At 39.4% G+C, this 22,871-nt stretch overlaps 1 protein-coding gene across 2 annotated transcripts in view; it reads left to right on the top strand.

Moving 5' to 3' along the window:
• Positions 1-22,871, top strand: part of Hgf (hepatocyte growth factor) — a 109,603-nt gene that overhangs the window by 39,970 nt on the left and 46,762 nt on the right. For both annotated transcript variants that reach the window (XM_045161053.1, XM_045161054.1), the window contains one exon: positions 21,066-21,240. In XM_045161053.1, coding sequence (XP_045016988.1) covers positions 21,066-21,240 — 175 coding nt within the window. The remainder of the gene's footprint in view (positions 1-21,065; positions 21,241-22,871) is intronic.

Genomic DNA, 22,871 nt, shown 5'->3' with positions numbered 1-22,871 from the left:
TGAGGGACTTAATTCCTGAGTTGCCAGCCTGTGATAATATGCTTCAACCTGATGACACAAGGCCCAACAGTGAGGAGAAGGAGAAGGAGAAGGAGGGGGAGGGGCCCAATTAGAGGGAGAAGGTAGGGTAAGAAGCCGTGTAAGCCCCTCCACAGCAGGCTGTCCTGGAGGTCCCACTGCCTCCTCTCCAAATCGTTCTGGAGCCTCTTAATCTTGTCCTGGATGATTCCTGATTTATTGTCATAAAAGCAGTATTTTTCCTATAAAAACAAACATATACCTCCCTTTTCGGCCATTAGTAGGTCTAGTCTTTTCCTGTTTTGTAGGATTACCTCAGCCAGGGAATCTAGCTGTTTTTGGAGATAGGTCTCTCTCCAATATAATCAAAAGAGGGTATAGAGAGGGCCTCATTTCCAGGAATGATATCTACATCTGAGATTAAGGTGGCTGGGGCACAAAGGCCCTTCCAATCAGTGGGAAGAAAGTCATGGGCCATCCCGCCTCCACAAACATAAACCATTCCAGAAGGCGGGCATGTTGAGCACTGGGCTCAGTTGTGTTAAAAGTACAGAAGGAAGGATGAATGTATCCCATATCTATACTGGAATTGTTAGGGGAAGGTGGGGCCCAAATGCCCAGAGGAAACATTGGGAAAAGCTGGACAGGGATGGGAAAGGTGGCTGAGTGATTTTTTAAGGTCATATGGGCAACTGTACTGCAAGCAGCTGGAAAGACCCAGATTGGAGGCAAAGCCAGCAATCCTCCTCAAGGGAGGGAGTAATTTAGTTTAGCAGAGTGAAGGACCATTTTAGGAATAGTCCTCAGGGGTGGGACACTCCCTAGAGAAGTGATTATCAGTGTCCCCTTGTTGGGACAAATATTTTAGGTCTCTTGCTGGTATACAAATGGGTCTTTTTGTATCTTGAGGGGAGACATATCCAAACCCTCTCCCTGCTGTGAGGAGCAGATCAGGCCCTCTCCAGGCCCCAGTCAATGGGTCCCAACATCTTACACAGACAGATCTGTAGGTAACTGATGAGGAGCAATGTTTTTGAAAAGGGGATAATTGTTTATCTTCTTTAGAAAAATTAAAAATATTTAGGGTAAATAATACCTTTTCTAGTTGGTCATGTGGGGGTAAGGATTCCCCCTTTTGTTTTTGTAATTGAGACTTGAGAGTCTTTTAATGATAGCCTGGCCCCAGGGGTTGTATGGGATGTCTGTGGAATGTGAGATTTTCCAGGTCTGGAGAAAATCTATAAAGGCCTTGCTTACAAAGCAGGGGCCATTACCTGTTTTAATTTGATCAGGCAGCCCAAGAGTGGCAAAACATCGAAGCATATGACTAATGGCATGTTTTGATTTTTCCCTGGCATGTGCTGATGCACAGCAGGTGTGGGAAAAGGTATCGAATGAAAAAATATATATATTTAAGCTTTCCAAATGGAGAATAGTGTGTAACATCAATTTTCCAAAGATGATTAGGGTGGAGCCCTCAAGGATTGCTTTCTGTAGTTTGAAGTGGAGGGGGGTACTTGGAGGAAAGGCTGACAAGACTTACAAGTCCGGACAATTTTTTTAAGGTCCTTGACTGGTACCTGTGGAAACCTGTGTTTGAAACCTCAACAGTTGACATGGGTCAATAAGTGGAAGCGTGTAGCTTCTGTAATAGTATTACACTGAGGCATAGAAGCCATTTTATCAACCAAATTGTTTTCTTGAGAGAGAAATCCTGTAAGTTTTGATGACCCCTTAGATGTTGAAGAAAAATGGGGCTAATTTTTTGTTTGAGTAGCAAATAAACTTGAATCATCAAAGGAGATATAGGGTTGGAGTCCAGTCTAATATGGGCCTCAACCATGTTGGGTAATAAATTAACAACATAAGAGCTGTCAGAAAATAAGTTAAATGGCTCTTGAATAGTGTCCAAAGGTAGAACAACAGCAAATAGTTTTTTGAATTGTGCTGACCCCTCAACCTCATGGGAGACTGACTTTATGGGCATAGGCTCTTTTTCCTGTTTTAAGGGAGGGTAAATGACTAGGGAAACCCCCAGGCGCCCTCCATCGGTAAACACGGTAAGAAAGTCAGGTTTAGGTTGAGACAGAAAAAGCCTGGGGAGGGGGGATTTCATTCTAACCTGGAGAAGGAACTCATCCATTTGTGGGGACCATAATGGCAATCAATTTTACCTAGAAACCCCTCAAGAGCCATAGCAGCTCTGTTATTATTTCTCTGAAGCCAAGTGAAATCTGTTACCTTAAAGGAGTGACACTAAGGTGAGGTTCTATGCCAAACAACTGGACAGAGGTGTCTCTGCCCTTGATAATGCAATCAGCAACCTGGTTGGTTATAGAATAAACTGGGGACCCCACCAACTGAGAGGTGGACCCATTGGTTGGGCTCACCTTCCTGGTCTAACAGTGCAGTGCATAATGCTTCCCCAGAGAAAATGTAGAGGGAGATGGGCAAATCAGGATTAAACCTCTTTAGGGTTGCAGTATTTATAGCCTGTTGTACCTTATGAAAGATTTATGACAAGGGGACAAAATTACCTGAGAGGAGAAGTTAAGATCCTTTAGGAGGTCAAACAAAGGGGACAGCTCTTCAGTAGTTATGGTTATCCAAGGACTCATCCAATTAATTTCTCCCAAGAGCTTCTGGAGTTGAGGCAAGGTGTAAGAATCCTGATTATAAAGTTGTGGTTTAACAGGTGAAACTGTATTTAGGGTAAGGATCAAGCCCAAGATCTTAAAGGGAGGCAGAGTTTGAACTTTCTCAGGAGCTACTTTAAAGCTGTGAGTATAAAGGATAGTTAGACATTGGTGGATAAGGTCCTTGAGTGTGAAGGAATCTAGGTACCCAAAAATAATTATCATCCATGTAAATATAAAACAGGGTATTGGGGAGATTGATAAGAGAAGAGAAAATGGATGACAGGCAATATTGACAAATGGGTGGGCTATTAGCCATGCCCCAAGGTAAGACAGTCCGCTAAATTCTCCTATCTGGGCCACAAAAATTAACAGTGGGTACAGAAAATGTAAATTATTCCATGTCTCCTGGATGGAGTGGGATAGAGAAGAAGCAATCTTTAATGTCAATGATAGTAATATGGTATATATTGGGAATAGCTGGGATCCATGGGAGTCCCCTCTGGGGGGTTCCAAAGCGGATCTTGTGTTCATTGATCTTCCTGAAATCATGTAAAAATCTCCAGGACCCATTAGGCTTTTTTATGACAAAGACAAGAGAGTTCCAGGGACTAGTGGAGGAACGGATATGTCTGGCCTCCAACTGTTGATCAATAAGTATGTGGAGTTGGTGTAATTTAGAAAGAAGGTAGAGGCCACTGCTTAACCCATATAGGATCCCCTGGTCTCCACTGGATTTTAAATGGGGGGCTAGGCAGTGCCCCTTAGAATTGGGGGTGTTCATTGGAGTAATTGGGATGACATTCCCTCCCTTCTTCAAACTGTTATTTTTTTTTAACCTAACAAATCATTATAAAAGGCCTTATGGTCAGTAGTGATGAAAGCCTCAGCATCTCCAAGCATGTCTTGCTCCAGTAAGTTAGCAATGAGTCCAGTCACCAGGAGAGGGCAGACTTTTCCTTTGTCCCCACCTGGGTCAGTCCAAGGGAGCCATGTGGCAGTCTCCCAGGATGTGGACTGCCTGCCAACTCCTAGTAGGGGAGGGCCAGGCACAAGCTGCCAGGAGGGGGGCACTTCCTCCTTTCTCAGGACCATTTGGTCCGCTCCAGTGTCGATGAGAAGTTTGAATTTTTTATTGCCAATATTTAAAATAATTTTGGGTCTAAGGCCCGAGACTAGGGGGACGGTCCAATGGGCTTTGATGGTCTCTTTCCCCTTATTTATTGGGGGTGGGGGGAGCCCCAGGAGGAGTTTAATGGCTTTCCCTGTATGTCAAACTTTGACCGGCACTCCCTAGCCCAATGAAACCCCTTATTGCATTTAGGGAAGCGGGTGTGAGGGGCGTTGGTCATTCCCCCAGAGGGTGGGGGAGGCTTTGTCTTGTTGGGCACTCCTTTTTAAAGTGGCCCTTGTCCCTGCACCCGAAATATATTGAGTTTTTAGGATTTAACTGTAACACGCCGATCATAGTGGCCAAATTTCTGTTTATTTTCCTGAAGGGCAGCAGCCATGGCCCTAGCCTGATGGGAGATAGTGCCAACATCCTTGGAGGCTACAATCCATCTTCTCATGGAGTTGTCTCTGAGACTCACACAGGCGAGGTAGTGATCAGCTGTCATCCTTTCCCAGACCAACAGTTTAGTAAACTGATCTCATAATGCCCCTGGGGGAAATTTTCTTTGGAGACTTTTTTCCATCCTATCTATAAATGTAGCCAAGTCCTCAGATGGTTTTTGAGTAATACTCATAAGGGGGGGGGAGCTCAGAGGGTTCCCCATCAAGCTTTGTCCATGCCGCCAAGCCCAGTGCCCTGACTTGGTTCCTATATGGGTCAGGTATAGCCGCCTGTTGAGTACCTATAGCATATTGATCACAGGTACCGGAGAGCATGACTTTGGTTTTGTTCTGCCTGTGTATGGCACTCATCTCTAAAAAAGGAACTCCACTTAATGTATAGGGGACCCAACAAGACAGCCCTGACTAAATTTTTCCAATCTTGGGTTGTACAAGGTTGATGGGCAAGTCCCTGTAATAGGGTCTCAGCCCAAGGAGAGTTGGGTCCATCCTCCGAGACCACCTTTTTAAGCTCCTTAAGGTCCTGAGCTTCCCACGGATACCAGGCAGCAGGGCGATTGCCCCCAAGATTTGGATTGATGGGAAATAAAATGTAGCTTTATTTTCTGGTGGCCGAATATGAAGGAGGGATTGAGGGGGTCTTGGCGGCTGAGTATGAAGGAGGGGCCGTGGGGGTCCAGAAAGGGTTAGTCAATGGAAGGGGTCCCCTGGAAGGCCAGGGAGCACTCTCAAAGGGATTGAGTGAGGAGTATGAAGATGTATCCTTTTGTGGGGGTTTTAAAGCTGTATCTCCAGGAGGAGTAGCTGGATCAGGCTGTATACTCTCTTTTTCTTGTGTCTTTTTTTTATGTTTGGTTGCCTTGGAGGGAAGCAGTCCTTGAGGGCCAAGATCATAGGGAGGACCACTGAGGAGGGTATTTGAACCTTCTCCCCATGTGCCCAACAAACAAGGGCTTCTACCCTATCCCATGTGTCCCAATCAAAGAGATTTCCTTCTGGCAGCCATGGCGCCAGTTTGAGAAGTCAATCCCAGGACTGTCGAGCCTGATTATCAGTCAAATTATGCCCTCTACTCTTTAGGAGTTCCCTGAGAGATTCTAAGGCAGTGTTGGATTTAGAGGTAGACTGTCCCATATTATAAAGTTGAGAGAGAAATGTCCATAAAATTAGGGCAATAGCAACCCACAGACACACGAGTACAACACAACCACAAGGATCCAAAAGATAGGTAAACATGTTGTACAAAAGCTGCAGATGCAGCTTATCTGTGAACTGAGAGTGAAAGGAAAACAAAAAAGACTGAAGAGATGTTGACAAGCAAGTACAGGTTATGGAAGCAAAGTTTAGCACATTAAATATGAAGACTGCCTCATGATTCATGAGGGTACACTCACCCACACACCGATTGACCTCCTCAACAAATGCCTTCACAGGGCACTAGTCTGCCAGGTTCCCGGAGCCGCACGTTAGGCACCAGATGCCAGGCTCCACCGGCAGGCAGGTAGTGCTGAGGAAGGACCAGGCCTGCTGGTTCCTCCCAAGGGGTTGAGGAAGAGAGTGGACGTCGGACGACTCAAAAACCCTTCCTAGTCACTGGTGAAAAACCACACTGAGTTGGTAGTCTTGTGGAAGTAGGGACTCTCAGGAACTCGCTTTATTGTTCTGAGCAGTTGCCTATATCATGTTGGTGATGAAGGTGGGGATTTTAGGATGGGGGAAGAGGTAAGGGCCAATAGTAAACTGTGACTATTGAAATGATAATTCCAACTCCTAAGTGGAGGTGGCAGGCAAGAAGCCATTAGGTGTCTTGCTGAGTCATAGCTGGTCAGAGACAGGTTGCCAAACTTTAGCTAGGCTTAGGAAGTTCCACTAGGCCTCACGCCTTGGCCTTTCAGGGCCCAACAACCTACCACAGTGCAGGGATACAATTTAAACCTTCCAGAAATCTTAATTCTGGGAAAGGGGAACTCCTTCCGAGGGATGGACTCAGGTAATTTATGAAAAAAAAAAAAAAAGAAAAAAAACAGATTTAGGTAACATCTTAAAGCAAGAGATGTACTTCTCTGATCTCCAGTAAATTAAAGACTGCAAGGGCAGGCTCAAAGACATTCTTGCCTTTTTACTTTTGGGAACCAGTCACTATAAACTACCTCAAGGGGAGGCAGAGGGATCTTTACCATAGAGAAATCTCTGAGGATAAAAGGGTCTAGAAGAGGCACATATACCCCCATGTGGAAAGCAACTCATAAAAAAAAAAAAAAGAAGGGCCAAGTGTGGTGGTGCACACCTATAATCCCCGCACTTGGGAGGCCAGTTTAGGAGGATCTCTGTGAGGTGAGTTCGAGGCCACCCTGAGACTATGTAGTGAATTCCAGTTCAGCCTGGGCTAGAGCAAGACCCTAACTTGAAGAAAAAAAGAAAGAAAAGAAAGAAAAAAAGAAAGAAGCAAAAAGATCACTTCACAGAAAAGACCAGATAGGATTAAATGGTAAAGGACTCTAGAAATCAGAGATCATACATGTAACAGAGCAAGAAACTACCAAGACTGGGACCAGAAAATTCAGATGTCAAGAGAACAAGTAGATTTTCTTCATCTGGGCATTTTGGTGCATGCCTTTAATCCCAGCCCCGGGGAGGCAGAGGTAGGAGGATTGCTGTGAGTTCAAGGCCACCCTGAGAGGACATAGTGAATTCCATGTCAGCCTGGGCAACAGGGAGACCCTACCTCAAAAAAACAAAAAATAGTCAAGAGAGTTTTTGCATACATGGTAGACCCAAAGTTTGGAGGAAAATCATACATACAACAAAGTGAAAAAGCATCTGGAAACAAAATAAAATGTAGAACTTAATAGAAAAATACCCAATTAAGCAATTAAGAGTCCTTGCTCTTCGCAGCCAGGCTAGAAGAGGGGATAAATACATTCTGGTAGTTTGAATAGATGGTCCCAAATATATTCAGTGTTTTATTACTTTGTAGTTTGCATATGCACCCACCTGGCTGGAGGTAGTGTAACTGGGTGGATTTTAAGGTGTGGTGGGTTTGAGATTCTAATCAAAAGAGGTGTAAAGTGTACCTAGCTGGAGTTCCTGAAATGTGCTGTGCTGTGTGGCTTTTGGCTTTTAGGCTTGCACTTCTTTCTCTGTGCTTGGGCCTGTGAAGGCAGGTCAGCTGCTTCTGCCATTATGGAACTTTCCCTAGATCTGTAAGCTTCAATAAATATCCCTTCCTCCATAACTGTACCTCATCTGAAAGTACATCCTCAGTAACCTGAAGCTGTCTGTTACACCCATGCACCAGTGTTTAGGTGAAAGATCACAGGTCAACATGGACGAAAGAGCGTCATTCCCTCCTCCTTTCCCTCTTCACCAGGCCTGAAGGGGTAAGAGCAGGAGCAAAACCAGCTGGTGCCAGAAGACTGTCAAAAGGCTGGTTAGGCAAATAACAGGTCCCCTACAGTTAATTAGGATAGACCTTTGTTGTCAGACACAGTTCCTTAGGGGAGAGAGCTGGTTGGTTTGTGGATTTAGGGCACTGACCCAGAAAGGCCAGTCCACTCAAATATGCTAAATTGTGGAAGCATCATCTGGGGCTGCAGCCACCATGGATAAAACTGGATCAGTCAGGAGTTCTACTTCTTCCAAGGGAGATTCTGTCTTTGGGCCTCTGTTCCTAACAAAACTATGAAAATCTACCTTATTCCTGTTTTTCCTTCAAAACTACATCAACTTCACAAATATACTTTTCAGACTCTTAATTTTTTGGTTAATAGGTCTACTAAAATCTGTAGTCAACACTGCAAGGATCTTATCTTCCTTTTTCCTTTATGTTTGCTACATTGCTCTGGCTCTCCTAGGTCATTAACAAATGTCTGTTGAATGAATGAATGTTATGTTCTGAGAAAGTAATAACTTTTCACTTCTGATTTTATGGTTATTAGATATTTATATTTCATATTTCTTGATTTTCATATAAAGACAGATGTGAGGTTTTGTTTCACTTTCCTATCCTGGCCTCAGCTTGCCTTAACTCTCTTGCTCTCCTGGGCTATTTGTGCTTGCTTATGCTTCTTTTATGTTATCATCAAAGTAGACACGTCCTTCTTTATTTCCTCCTCTTCATTTTTTTTAAGCTTGTAGATTCTGTATGCCTAGAATCATTTTATAAGGTGGACCTAAGGAGTGTTTCCACAACTCACTTTTCTATTCAGTGTATTGCAATGCACTGAAGCCCCCTCTCCAAACTTTAAATGTGGAAGCTTTAAGTCTCCATGTGATTATATTAAGTATAAGTATTTAAGAGGTATTTAACATTAAATGAAGCTATAAAGATGGACTGTAATCAAATAGGGGTAATAACCTTATAGCAATAGCAAAAGAATAGGTTAATAGTATAGCAAATGAATAGAATAGAATAGAATAGAATAGAATAGAATAGAATAGAATAGAATAGAATAGAATAGAATAATAGAAATTAGAAATTCTTTTTTTAAATCATGTGACAAGAAGGCAAGAAGCCAGCCTTCTGCAAGCTGGAAGTAGCTCTCCCTCATTGTCCAGGAACTTGTTCTTGGACTTTCCACTATCCACAAATATTAAAAAAAAATAAATTACCACTGTTTAAACTACTAAGTCTGCCTTAGTTTGTTATAGCAGCATGAACACAATAATAAGTATATATTGCTCTTGGTAATAAATACAAAAGATGTTCCTTGTAGTAAATATGGACATTGGTCTCTTTTAAAGGTAATATCCCTCTCTTTCAAAATTCAGTATGTTTGAATGCTTGGAAAATAATTGTCACAAATTACTTTCCTTTTCAAAGAAAGCTGGTTGTTTCATGGGATTTTATTAATACATTCAAGGTCAGAGTAGAGATTCATGGCAACAAAATTGTATTGTATTCTGAGTCTCAATTCTCAAGAGAAACATCTTTCACTTGGATGTTGTTTCCAAGTCGTCATCTGAGAAATAATACTATAGGATTGAAGACCTTTCATGAAAATCCTGTCTCCTGAGCATTTTCTACCAGAAAAGACTTGGCCAAAGTCCAGGGAAATGTTTCAGATATGAACCCTGGCTTCACGTGGAAAGCAAACGTGCAAGCAATTTGAGGTTTGTACTTTGGAGGTCTTTACTATTTTCCCATGTCAAGTTGAAAACAAGAAGCTCATCAAATTTACAGTGAGTCTGATACTGCTCTTTGTGGTCCAGAGAGCAGAGGACTGCTTATAGGAGAGTGGCTGTACTGTACTCAACTGCCGGGGAACATTATGAAGTAAACCCCATGTTTTGGTGGTTCTTTAGTAGTTAATAATACAAATCCCAGAATAGGTTTGAAAATACAAGGGCTAATCAAGTATTTGTCGACCAGCATGTTTAGCAACTTATTCTTAATGATATATGAGAAAATATCTTGCCTCCATTGGGAAATCTGAATTTTATTTTGGAAGAGTTTGGAGTTTGAGGAAGAACTGTGAATGTCATACACATGAAGTTATAAATCACTGGGTGTGGCTCTTTGCACATATGCATGCTCTTGGACTGTGTAGCTCTCATTCCTAGACTTCCACCAGACTTAGTTTCTCTGTAAGGATTTAGCCAGCCCTTCACAAAGGACAGAGATTTAGTCATTTTATATATTTATTCATTATTTAGAGACAGGGTCTTGCTATGTAACCCAGGCTGGCATGGATCTCATGAACCTCCTGCCTCTGCCTGCCAATTCCTGGAAGTACTGGTGTGTGCCACTATGCCTGGATTGATAATTCATTACTGCTTATCTTGTTCTTCTAATATCTGTATGCTTGGGTATAAGATGCTTGGTCCCAAGAACTAGAGAGTGAGTGCTCTTTCTCTCAATACATCTATCCAAACTTAAAAACTATTTTCAAATATTGTAGCAGCTAGATCACAGGGCGTTCATACCAGCAAAGTGAAATCCATGTTCCAAGAGGATCCCATTGTATCTGGTCCTGTTTCACCAGGACAGTGAAAATTCAAATAGCAAATGTTGTTTTCCTGAAAGTAATACCAAACAGAAGACTTTATTTCTGTCATCAAAGGCAAACATTCTTTCACTTGTAGGCTACTGAGGAGCTTATAAATAACTTTACATGTGCTTACAAAGCATGGCCACCACTGTCATACCTGGCAAAATACTTTATTTGTGAGGATGGTGCTAAAGAGTATCTGGTAAGTTTAGTGTGAGCTTAGTCGACACATTTGTAAAGATTTGTGCATGTGGCAATCCTGTATTTTAAAAATATTTTGCTTTATCTCAGTTTGATCAGCTTCAGCTGATTTTTGTTCAAGTTTCTGTACTTTTTCCCACTTAGTTTGACCACTAAAGATGCTTCCTAAAAGTGTCCTGTTCACATCCCATGTTGAAGGATTAAGTACAAAGGCATGCCTTTCTCAATATTTAATAAACCTTTCCAAATCAATTATCATGAAACATTTGGATTATTTTCATACCAGGTTTTGATATTTATGCAGCAGAAGGGGTCTGTTTTTCAGCAGCTCAAGAATAAATCATTTTATTTGAATAGTAGGCATGTAAGCAGTGAAATCAGACATTTATGTTACAGTTAAATGGTCTATGAGCATATCATTCAGCATAGTCCTCATCTGATAATATTTATTAAACATTTTCATTTCTCATATTTATTGATGGAAATTGTTTTGGTACCCTCCTCTCCTAATATATCTTAATTCACCCGTATTATTTATTCTATGAATTGCAATCATATTATTTTTTTTTTTGTTGATGTGGTCACTTCTGGCAATTGAATGTCAAATGAGATATATATTGGTGAACTAATTCCAGCCTGTACTTTGTGCTTAAAATAAATACTGGCTGACTATGTGACTTGGCGGTTAAAATTATGAGATAGTTTTCCAATAAATTAAAAAGTAAGAAGTCAAACAAGGTATTTAAGATTATATAAAGTTATAGATGCTTATCAAAATAATGATAGTACTCTAGGTATTTTTACTTGAAATTTAATGAAGAATTACAATTACTTGGCATAGTAATGTATCTTTGGCTTCCTTTTTCTAAGTAGGGTCTCTCTCTAGCCCAGGCCAACCTGGATCTCACTGTGTAGTCTCAGGGTGGCCTTGAACTCATGGCAATCCTCCTACCTCTGCATCCTGAATGCTGAGATTAAAGGTGTGTACTACCACTCCTGGCTCAGATTTTGATATTCATGTAACCACTTTGAAATATGTTTTTCCACTGAATAATTTTATGTCATTTTTAAAAAATATGCTAATGAAATGTTGGGCATCATAGCTCATACTTATACTCTTAGCACTTGGGACACTGTGGCAGGAATATTCATGAGTTTGATGTCATTCTTGTTTGAGGGTAGCCTGAGTATATAATTTAAGACTTTCTCAAAAATAAAACATTAAAATGAACACTATAACAAAATACAATCTTGAAATTTGAAGAAAATTATTCAACTTAATTAATAAAATGTTGTAGACTTTATGTTTATCATGTTTAAAAAAATGCAATAATATTTGACCAAATCTGTTTGGGAACCTTGACAGTTGACACTAGCAATTTCTGGGCTTCTGAACTTGTAGCACTAATTTTAGTGAGTAAAATTAGTCTTCCTATAAAGTGGTGTTTTTTAAAGTTAAAAAATTTTAAATATAGATTTTTTTTTTCTTATTACACAGACTTCTAAAGTTTAAAACTCTTCCCTTTGTGAAGAGAATTAACTCCTGTTGGCATTTAAGTTTGATCACTTATCTTAGTATTTTCTGATTATCATATCTTGCTTATAATCACTCAGTGTATCTTGTAGGTATTGATTTCTTAATGAGTTACAATACCTTTATACTATCCCTCTTTACATAGTGCATTTAAACTTGTTTTTAAATTTAGCATTTTAAATTTAGTTGTTCAAATTTAGTGTTTTAGTGTATTGCTTAAAATATTAATTATCATGCTATTTCTCCAATATCTTAAATTTAAAACTTACTTATAAAATAGCTTACTTTAAAATCCCAGCCACCCTTGTGTAGTAACATATTTTTAATATTTGACCTTATATTGATACTGTTTTATTTCCCCACATCTCAACCCCAGGCATCATTGTTCAATGTGAAACAAGAGTAAAACAGTTGAAGAAATAATCCTTTGAACATGTTTCCATATATTTGTCCATCACGAAATTACCAAATCTCCAATTATATATGAATATTTACTTTATTTCTTCTATCTATTTTCTGATGGACTCAGCCTTGAGCTAGTTTTTCAGGTATGTGCTGGGCCAGGTATCCAGCCAGTGTGACCCATATTTACAACAGGATCCAGTGGGACTGGGCCTATGGATTATTTTTGTACCATACCAGCATTGTGCTTAAGAAGAATGGTTAATCAATAAAGGAAGGAAGGAAGGCATGTGCAATTAAGGTTGAAAACCAGGAGGCAGAATCTGAATAGGTTAATACATCTTTTGTACTGGCTCCATAGCTGAACTTTGTTATATTATCAGGACTCTTTAAGTTCTTGTTAAGATCATGAATCTACTCTTCAAGAGCTGGCACCCAAGAGCTACACATGTTAGGCTTTTTTTTTTTTTTTTTCCTGTAACTGTAATAGATAAGGTAATTTAGAAAGAGTACAGAGTTACTTTAGTTTATGGTTCCAGGTGATGGAATTCTGAGCAGCAGTATCTGGCCAGGGAAAGATATGGTAATACACATCAGGCAAAAAAGCAAGCAGTCACTTGAGGAAGAGGCATGCACACTCTCAGAAGATGAGTCTGTCCTGCCATCAAGCATTATTAATACCTCCAAATGAACTGAACACTCACAAAGCCCCCTTCCCAACACCATGACAGTGGCATATAGAATCCAACATGAGTTTACAGAGGAGACAAGCCACATTCAACCCATGACAATGGAGAAATCAAAGCTTTCCTTGTTCCTGTTTCTTTTTTTGTTTTGTTTTGCTTTTTGTTTTTCAAGGTAGGGTCTCCTGCTAACCCAGGCTGACCTGGAATTCATTATCTATTATCAGGGTGGACTTGAACTCATGGTGATCCTCCTACTTCTGCCTCCCAAGTGCTGGGATTAAAGGCATGCACCACCATACCAGGCTCTTGTTCCTTTTTTGTTTGTTTGTTTGTTTTGTTTTGTTTTGTTTTGTTTTGAGGTAGGGTTTCACTCTAGCCCAGGCTGACTTGGAATTCACTACTACATAGTCTCAGGGTGGCCTTGAACTCACAGTGATCCTCCTACCTCTGCCTCCTGAGTGCTGGAATTAAAGGCATGCACCACCATGCTCTTGTTCCTGTTTTAAACTAATGAGCTGATGGATTCCTGGTAACATTTATTTTTGCCTTCATTTTCACCATAGTTTTTTAATGATTTAAAATATATCAGGGGACTTCCGGTTAAGATGGCGGCATAGGTACCACGCCAAAGCAGCCTGGGGGGAAAAGAACAAAAAAACTCAGCAAAATACACACTTTTACTAAAAAGTAAGGTGTACAGGAAATTGAAGCAGCAGAGAAGTAGAAGAGTATCAGAGCATCCAGAGCCTGCACAGGCGGGAAAAGTGGCTCCAGAAGCTCGGCCAACCGCCACAGCCGCGGCGCACCAGAAAGCCACCAGGCTCAGCTCCAGCCACAGGAAAAGCCAGGTGCAGGAGCTTCCCCTCACACTGGTGCTCTCCACAACTCGGGAAACGTGAGGGGAGAGCGGCAGCGAGCAACAGAGGAGCAGACCACGAGGTAGAAGAACGCTTGGAGCAGCGAGAGAACCAGAGCAGCTGCAGCTCCCTCCCCTCCCCCACCGCCTGAGCCCAGCTCTGGTGAACAGAGCAGTGGCCCGGGACCTGGCCACGCCAACTTGGGTTGACAGCGGGACCCAAGCAGGAGCAGAGTTCGGCAGCAACATCAGTGGCTCCAGCACCGGTAACAGCGGCCCCAGCAGCAGCAGACCCAGGAGTGGCAGCAGCGGCAGACTCAGCAGCAGCACCTTCAGGGGGAGCAGCAGCAGTGGATACAGCAGCAGCAGCAGCAGCAGCAGTGCTGGCTCTAGCATGGCAGCTACAGCAGCAGCAGAGGCAGCAGCAGCGGTGGGTCCAGCAGCAACACCTTCAGCAGCAGTGGCTACAGACCCAACAGGGGCAGCTTAAGCAGCAGCAGTTCCAGTAGCAGGGGTGCTGATCTGCAGGGCCACACTTGCCAGTCTCGGTTTGCCCCACAGGAAAAGCAAGTGCCCAGCTCCAGAAATCAGAACAGCAGCCCGACGACCCAGGCAGCAACTTGTCTGAGACCAAAATCATCCAAGGAAACTGGGATTTCACCAGGGAAGAGTCTCACTTGGTCGCAAGCTGACTTGGATCCCTCAACAGACCAGAAATCTTAACCTATTTGTTGATAGAGGATCTGGTCGTTATAATAACTACTCTTGCATACATACTTGGGGCTGTTTTTGATTGAATGTGTACAGTGTTTAGTTAAATTTTAGAATCTACCTGTATTTTATTCCACTCAGCCTGCTTGAATACTCCTATAGCAGGGAAACTCAACCCCTAAGAACATCTTTGTAGATACTCTGAGAGTCTTAAGAGCCACACCTAACAACTTAAGGTCTTACCCAGAAAATATATAACATCAAATCAATTGATACAGCTAAGAATAGCTAGCTAGAAAATCCAAGCATTAACTTAATCCAAGATGCAAAAATATATACATTATAACACAAGAAACACAAAAAAGAAAGACGATATAAATCCACCTAAAAGTATTAATGCATCAGAAATGTCCTCCAGTGAGAAAGAGTTAGAGGAAATGCCTGAGAAAGAGTTCAAAAGAATGATTATAAATATGTTCAAAGAGGTCAAAGAACACATCAAAACAATCAAAGAAGAAATCAAAGAGGAAAATAACGGGGAAATCAAAGGAATCAAAGAAGATGCACGACACCAATTTAATGAAATAAAGAAGGCAATACAAGACATGAATAAGGAAATAGAAATAATAAAGAAAAATCAGTCAGAATTACTTGCAATGAAGAACACAGTTAATGAAATAAAAAACTCTGTAGAAAATCTCACCAGTAGGAAGGATGAGGGAGAGGACATAATATCTAAGCTAGAAGACCAGGTGGCAGACCTAATGCAGTCCAACAAAGAGAAAGACAAACTTATAGAAGAGTATGAGTGGGAATTTCAAGATATTCGGAACACTACGAAAAGATCCAATATAAGAATTCAGGGCATAGTAGAAGGAGAAGAACTCCACTCCAGAGGCATAGTAGGCATCTTCAACAAAATCATAGAAGAAAATTTCCCCCAAATTGGGAAAGAGGTGCCAATGCAGATACAGGAAGCCTTTAGAACCCCAGCCAGACAAAACCCAGAAAGAACCTCTCCTCGCCATATTATAATCAAACTTCCAAACACACACACCAAAGAAAAAATATTGAAAGCAGTTAGAGAGAAAAATCAAGTTACCTACAAAAGCAAGCCCAACAGGATTACAGCAGATTATTCAACACAAACTTTTAAAGCCAGAAGGGCTTTGTGTGATATATTCCAAGTTCTGAAAGATAACAACTGTCAACCAAGGTTATTTTTATCCTGCAAAGTTATCCATTCAAATAGATGGAGAAATAAAGACATTCCATGACAAAAGCAGGTTAAAGGAGTATTTGAGGACAAAACCAGCTCTACAGAAAATACTTGATAGAATCCTCCATGCTGAAGAAAAGGAAAAGCAGACATATAAGGAACCTAGAAAAAACAAGCAATACTCAAATACTAGTTAACAGAAGAGAGCGCAGGGAGAACCAGAAACACATACACACACAAAAAAATGGCAAACATAAATACACACCTTTCAATAATATCTCTTAATATCAATGGCCTCAATGCCCCAATGAAAAGACATAGATTTGCAGACTGGGTTAAAAAGCAGGATCCTATAATTTGTTGTCTCCAAGAAACTCACCTTTCTACAACAGATTGACATTATCTTAGGCTGAAAGATTGGAAGACAGTGTTTCAAGCAAATGGGCCTAGAAAACAAGCAGGGGTTGCTATCCTAATATCAGACAGGGTAGACTTTAGTCCGATGTTAGTCAAGAAAGATAAGGAAGGTCACTTTATATTGATTAAGGGCACACTCCAACAGGTGGACATTACAATCCTAAACATATATGCATCTAACATGGGGGCTCCCAAATTCGTCAAACAAACACTATTAGAACTAAGGTCACAGATAACACCAAACACAGTGGTGGTGGGTGACTTTAACACCCCACTCTCATCAGTTGACAGGTCATCCAGGGAAACAATAAACAGAGAGGCATCTGGACTAAGTGAGGTCATAGAAGGAATGGACTTAACAGATATATACAGGACATTTCATCCAAAGGCTGCAGAATATACATTCTTTTCAGCAGCACATGGAACATTCTCTAAAATAGACCATATATTAGGACACAAAGCAAATCTTAACAAATTCAGGAAAATTGAAATAATTCCTTGCATTCTATCTGACCACAATGGAATTAAAGTATAAATCAGTAGCAAGAAAGGCTATAGAGCATACACAAAATCATGGAAACTAAACAATACACTACTAAATGATGAATAGGTCAATAAAGAAATCAAAAAGGAAATCAAAAAATTTATACAGTCAAATGATAATGAGAACACAACATACCAAAATCTCTGGGACACAATGAAGGCAGTTCTAAGAGGTAAATTTATAGCCTTAAGTGCCTATATTAAGAAATTAGAAAGGTCGCAAGTAAACGACCCAATGCTTCGCCTTAAAGCCTTGGAAAAAGAAGAACAAGGCAAACCAAAAAGTAGTAGATGGGAAGAAATAATAAAGATTAGGGCAGAAATTAATGAAATAGAAACAAAAAAAAAAATCCAAAAAATCAATGAAACAAAGAGTTGGTTCTTTGAAAGGATAAACAAGATTGATAAACCCTTAGCAAATCTGACCAAAAGAAAGAGAGAAGAGACACAAATTAATAAAATCAGAGATGAACAAGGTAACGTCACAACAGATTCCAGAGAAATTCAAAAAATCATAGGGGCATACTATAAAAGCATATACTCCACAAAGTATGAAAATCTGAAAGAAATGGATGATTTCCTTGATCTATATGACTTACCTAAATTAAATCAAAATGAGATTAATCACTTAAATAGACCTATAACAAACATGGAGATCCGAACAGTTATCAATAATCTCCCAACTAAAAAAAGCCCAGGCCCGGATGGATTCACTGCTGAATTTTACCAGACTTTTAAGGAAGAGCTAACACCATTGCTTCTTAAGCTTTTCCAGGAAATAGAAAAAGAAGGAATTCTACCAAACTCCTTCTATGAGGCCAGCATCACCCTGATACCAAAACCAGGCAAAGATAGAACAAAAAAAGAAAATTACAGACCAATCTCCCTCATGAACATAGATGCAAAAATTCTCAACAAAATATTGGCAAACAGAATACAAGAGTATATCAAAAAGATCATTCACCCTGACCAAGTAGGCTTTATCCCAGAGATGCAGGGATGGTTCAACATATGCAAATCTATAAATGTAATACATTACATAAATGGGTTGAAGGACAAAAATCACATGATCATTTCATTAGATGCAGAGAAAGCATTTGACAAAATCCAACATCCCTTCATGATAAAAGTCCTACAGAGACTGGGAATAGAAGGAACATATCTTAATATAATAAAGGCTATTTATGACAAGCCTACACTAAATGGGGAAAAACTGGAAGCTTTTCCACTAAAATCAGGAACAAGACAAGGGTGTCCACTGTCTCCACTTCTATTTAATATAGTTTTGGAAGTCTTAGCCATAGCAATAAGGCAAGAGACACACATAAAAGGGATACAAATTGGAAAGGAAGAAATCAAGTTATCATTATTTGCAGATGACATGATTCTATACATAAAGGACCCTAAAGACTCTACTAGCAAGCTGTTAGAGCTGATCAAAACCTACAGCAATGTAGCAGGATACAAAATAAATACACAGAAATCAGTAGCCTTCATATATGCTAACAACAAACACACAGAGGATGAAATCAGAGAATCACTCCCATTCACAATTGCATCAAAAAAAATAAAATACCTTGGAATAAACCTAACCAAGGAAGTAAAGAATCTATACAATGAGAACTTTAAAACACTCAAGCGAGAAATTGCAGAAGACACTAGAAAGTGGAGAAACATCCCTTGTTCCTGGCTTGGAAGAATCAATTTTGTGAAAATGGCAATCTTACCTAAAGCAATCTACACATTTAATGCAATCCCTATCAAAATTCCAAAGGCTTTCTTCATGGAAATAGAAAAAACAATCCAAAAATTCATTTGGAATCACAAAAGACCTCGAATATCTAAAATAATACTGAGCAACAAAAAAGAGGCTGGTGGTATCACCATACCTGATTTTAACCTATACTGTAGAGCCATAGTAAGAAAAACAGCATGGTACTGGCACAAAAACAGACATGTAGATCAGTGGAACAGAATAGAGGACCCAGATGTAAGCCCAAGTAGCTATAGCCACCCGATATTCGATAAAAATGCCAAAAATACTCATTGGAGAAGAGACAGCCTCCTCAGCAAATGGTGTTTTGAAAACTGGATATATATCTGCAGAAGGATGAAAATAGATTCTTCTCTCTCGCCATGCACAAGAATTAAGTCCAAATGGATTAAAGACCTTAACATCAGATCGGAAACTCTGACACTGCTAGAGGAAAAAGTAGGGGAAACCCTTCAACATATTGGTCTTGGCAAAGACTTTCTGAATACAACCCCAATTGCTCAGGCAATAAAACCACAGATTAACCACTGGGACCTAATGAAATTACAAAGATTTTGCACTGCAAATGACACAGTGAAAAAAGCAAAGAGGCAACCTACAGAATGGGAAAAATTCTTCGCCAGCTATATATCTGATAAAGGATTAATATCTAGGATATACAAAGAACTCAAAAAGTTAAACAATAAGGAATCAAACAAGCCAATCAAAAAATGGGCTATGGAGCTAAATAGAGAGTTCTCAAAGGAAGAAATACGAATGGCATATAAGCATTTAAAAAAATGTTCTACGTCACTAGTCATCAGGGAAATGCAGATTAAAACTACATTGAGATTCCATCTCACTCCTGTCAGATTGGCCACCATCATGAAAACAAATGATCATAAATGTTGGTGGGATGTGGAAAAAAAGGAACCCTTCTGCACTGCTGGTGGGAATGCATCCTGGTCCAGCCATTGTTGAAAACTAGGTGGAGGTTCCTAAAACAGCTAGAGATTGATCTAACATATGACCCAGCTATAGCACTCCTAGGCATATATCCAAAGAACTCATCTCATTTCCTTAGAAGTACGTGCTCAACAATGTTTATTGCTGCTCAATTTATAATAGCTGGGAAATGGAACCAGCCTAGATGTCCCTCAACAGATGAGTGAATAATGAAGTTGTGGCACATTTATACAATGGAGTTCTACTCAGCGGTAAAGAAAAATGAAGTTATGAAGTTTACAGAAAAATGGATGGACCTGGAAAGTATTTTACTAAGTGAAGTAACCTAGACCCAGAAAGCCAAGCGCCACATGTTCTCTTTCATATGTGGATCCTAGCTACAGATGACTGGGCTTCTGCGTGAGAATGAAAATACTTAGTAGCAGAGGCCAGTAAGTTAAAAAGGAGACATAAAGGGTAGAGAAAGGAAGGGAGGAGGATACTTAATAGGTTGATTTTGTATATATGTAATTGCAATGATTGTAATGGGGAGGTAATATGATGGAGAATGGAATTTCAAATGGGAAAGTGTGGGAGTGGGGAGGGAGGGAATTACCATGGGATATATTTTATAATCATGGAAAATGTTAATAAAAATTAAAAAAAAAACAAAATATATCAGTGCAAGCTTGACCTGCTGTTTTCCATCTAACAACTTCCCTCATCCATACCTTCAATCGTTTGGCACTTAAATTATCAGAAATATATTAATATAATGGTACTAATTTTGAAAAAACTAATAGTTTTCAGGGACTTATGAAGTACAACTTATTTTTCATTTCATCAATGACTTTCATGTGATTAAATCATGTAAGCCTTTGGTACTCAGTATGACTTCTATGCATGTAATCTCTCTTAGCTGGCTCAATAATTATTGTAATTTCTGAATATGTTTATTCTAATTATCTACCTTTATTTGTCTTCTCTAGCAAAGACATGTCAACTTTGTTCACTGTTCTTATAAGTTATTATAAGTCAATCTCTGGATGTTTTCATATTTATTTGAATTTCCTTAAAAACACACAGGAAATAGAATTTCTTAGGACCAACTGAATTTTTTAAAAAATCCCAACAAGTTGTTTGGAAAAAATAAACATATCAACTTAGTAAGTATTTACCATAAGAGAACAGTCAAGGATAATTGTACTACTCAACTTGTATTTGTATATAAGCAATGTGATGGTAAGTATGATTGTGTCATCATTTCAGAAATACTATTCAATCAGCATGTGTGTTAGAGTGACATATGTATATACATATGTATATATTTTATATGTGCATATATATTTATACATATGTATATATGTGTGTGTAAATATGTTTATAAAACTATTCGTATTCGTATTCATAGAAAAACCTATTTACATTGGAATAAGATTGGAATGGAGACAGAAATAATGCCAAAATGAAATGTTTGTTCCATCTATTTGGTATAAAAATTTACAACTAACATTGGTAGCACAAATGCAAATGAACTCTGGGTTGGAAGTTATAAATTTACATTTCTTTCTACCAATAGCTCGCAGTATTATGAATGACAGTGCTGTCCCAATGGAAACAACTGAATGTATTCAAGGCCAAGGAGAAGGTTACAGGGGAACCACCAATACCATTTGGAATGGAATCCCATGCCAGCGCTGGGATGCTCAATATCCTCACCAGCATGATATAACTCCTGAGAATTTCAAGTGCAAGTGAGTCCATATACAGTTATAAATTCCAGTGGATCCTGGGGAAATGAGGCAGAGTAATCACTTTACTCATTTCTGTATAAGTAATCTTATAATCTTAAAAATTAAATGTGCTCAAGTATACTTAGAATTAAAAAGGGAGATTTTTTTATTTTAATTTAATTTATTTATTAAAAGTATACTTTGTGTAGATACATGCTGTGTTGGTATCATTTTTTCCTTCCTCCCTGGCCCTATTCCACTGAGAACCCTTCTCTGTGGGGTTGCTGGTATTCCCCATGGGGATGTGGGTTATGTATTGTGGGAGTGGCAGTCAGTTATTGGAAGAAGGAAAAGCCTCTGGATATGATGTACCATCCTGTGGTTCTTACTGTTGGCCTCTTCCTCTATAAAATTAAAGGGACGTTATTGTATTCAGAAGTTTTCATTCTCTGAGCATGAGATATGGCTTCAAATAAGTCATTGAAAAATATTCTAGGTTATTCTGATGCAGAGGGTTGAAGTAGCATGTTTTGGGAAAAAAAAAAAAAAAACATCTATAGATTGTTTCTGGTCATAGCATTGTTTCTCAGTCTATCTAATATACCAGTTAATTGTAAGGATAATCATGTGTCATACCAGTGAGTTTTTTTTTCCAGTTTCTTATTATCTTAAAGGAGGTCATTATTTTTCTTTTCTTTTATAGAAAATCACACCTTAATTTTAGTCAATATTTTAAGCTGATAAGTTTCAAGGTTTCATGTTTTGTGACAAAATCGTTTCAGTGGCCTAAGTGTTTTCAATTGTTTCTTGAGTAAGGAAAAGTAATGTGAATCAAAGCAACTATTTAGAATTGTACATAGATACTAGCTTCAAGAATGAATTATGGGGCTGGAGAGATGGCTTAGTGGTTAAGCGCTTGCCTGTGAAGCCTAAGGACCCCGGTTCGAGGCTCGGTTCCCCAGGTCCCACGTTAGCCAGATGCACAAGGGGGCGCACGCGTCTGGAGTTCGTTTGCAGAGGCTGGAAGCCCTGGCGCGTCCATTCTCTCTCTCTCCCTCTATCTGTCTTTCTCTCTGTGTCTGTCGCTCTCAAATAAATAAATAAATAAATTTAAAAAATAAAATAAAAAAAAAGAATGAATTATGCCCGTATTATGAGCGTTCTCCAGTCTCCTTTTCCTCCACTTGTCTTTTTCTGTACAGCCACAGCCATAACTACAGCCACAGCCACACTGCCATGTTTTAAATTGTTTATCTTCTTAGGAAGAACATAGAGATTGATTTTGAAATGTATAACACACATGTCATTCATAGTGGCTTTGCAGAAATAGCACCTATAAATAACATATATTGCTTTTATATAATTGTCATGTAATCAGACAACCTAATAATGTCGGTTGGAAATCTCTGAGCTCTAGTGGCCTATACTGGAGAGAGGAGATGTATGTGTGTGCATGTGGGTTAGCTAATTCGTTTGTTTAAATGGTCAATACCCATGTGTTAATACTTTTTTTTTCATTATTTTAGGACAAAATTTATAATTTTCATTTTTGTTTTATTTTTCTCATTTCCTCTCACCTGTATAACTCACACTTCAGCAATAAATGAATATTGAAGTAGAAAGAGAAAATGAGAAAAGATCAGTTAAAAGAG

The sequence above is a fragment of the Jaculus jaculus genome, chromosome 10, assembly GCF_020740685.1.
Source record: "Jaculus jaculus isolate mJacJac1 chromosome 10, mJacJac1.mat.Y.cur, whole genome shotgun sequence".
Classification (NCBI taxonomy): Eukaryota; Metazoa; Chordata; class Mammalia; order Rodentia; family Dipodidae; genus Jaculus; species Jaculus jaculus.
Note: the sequence above shows the minus strand (reverse complement) of the source record. Positions and strands in the feature narration are given on the sequence as shown.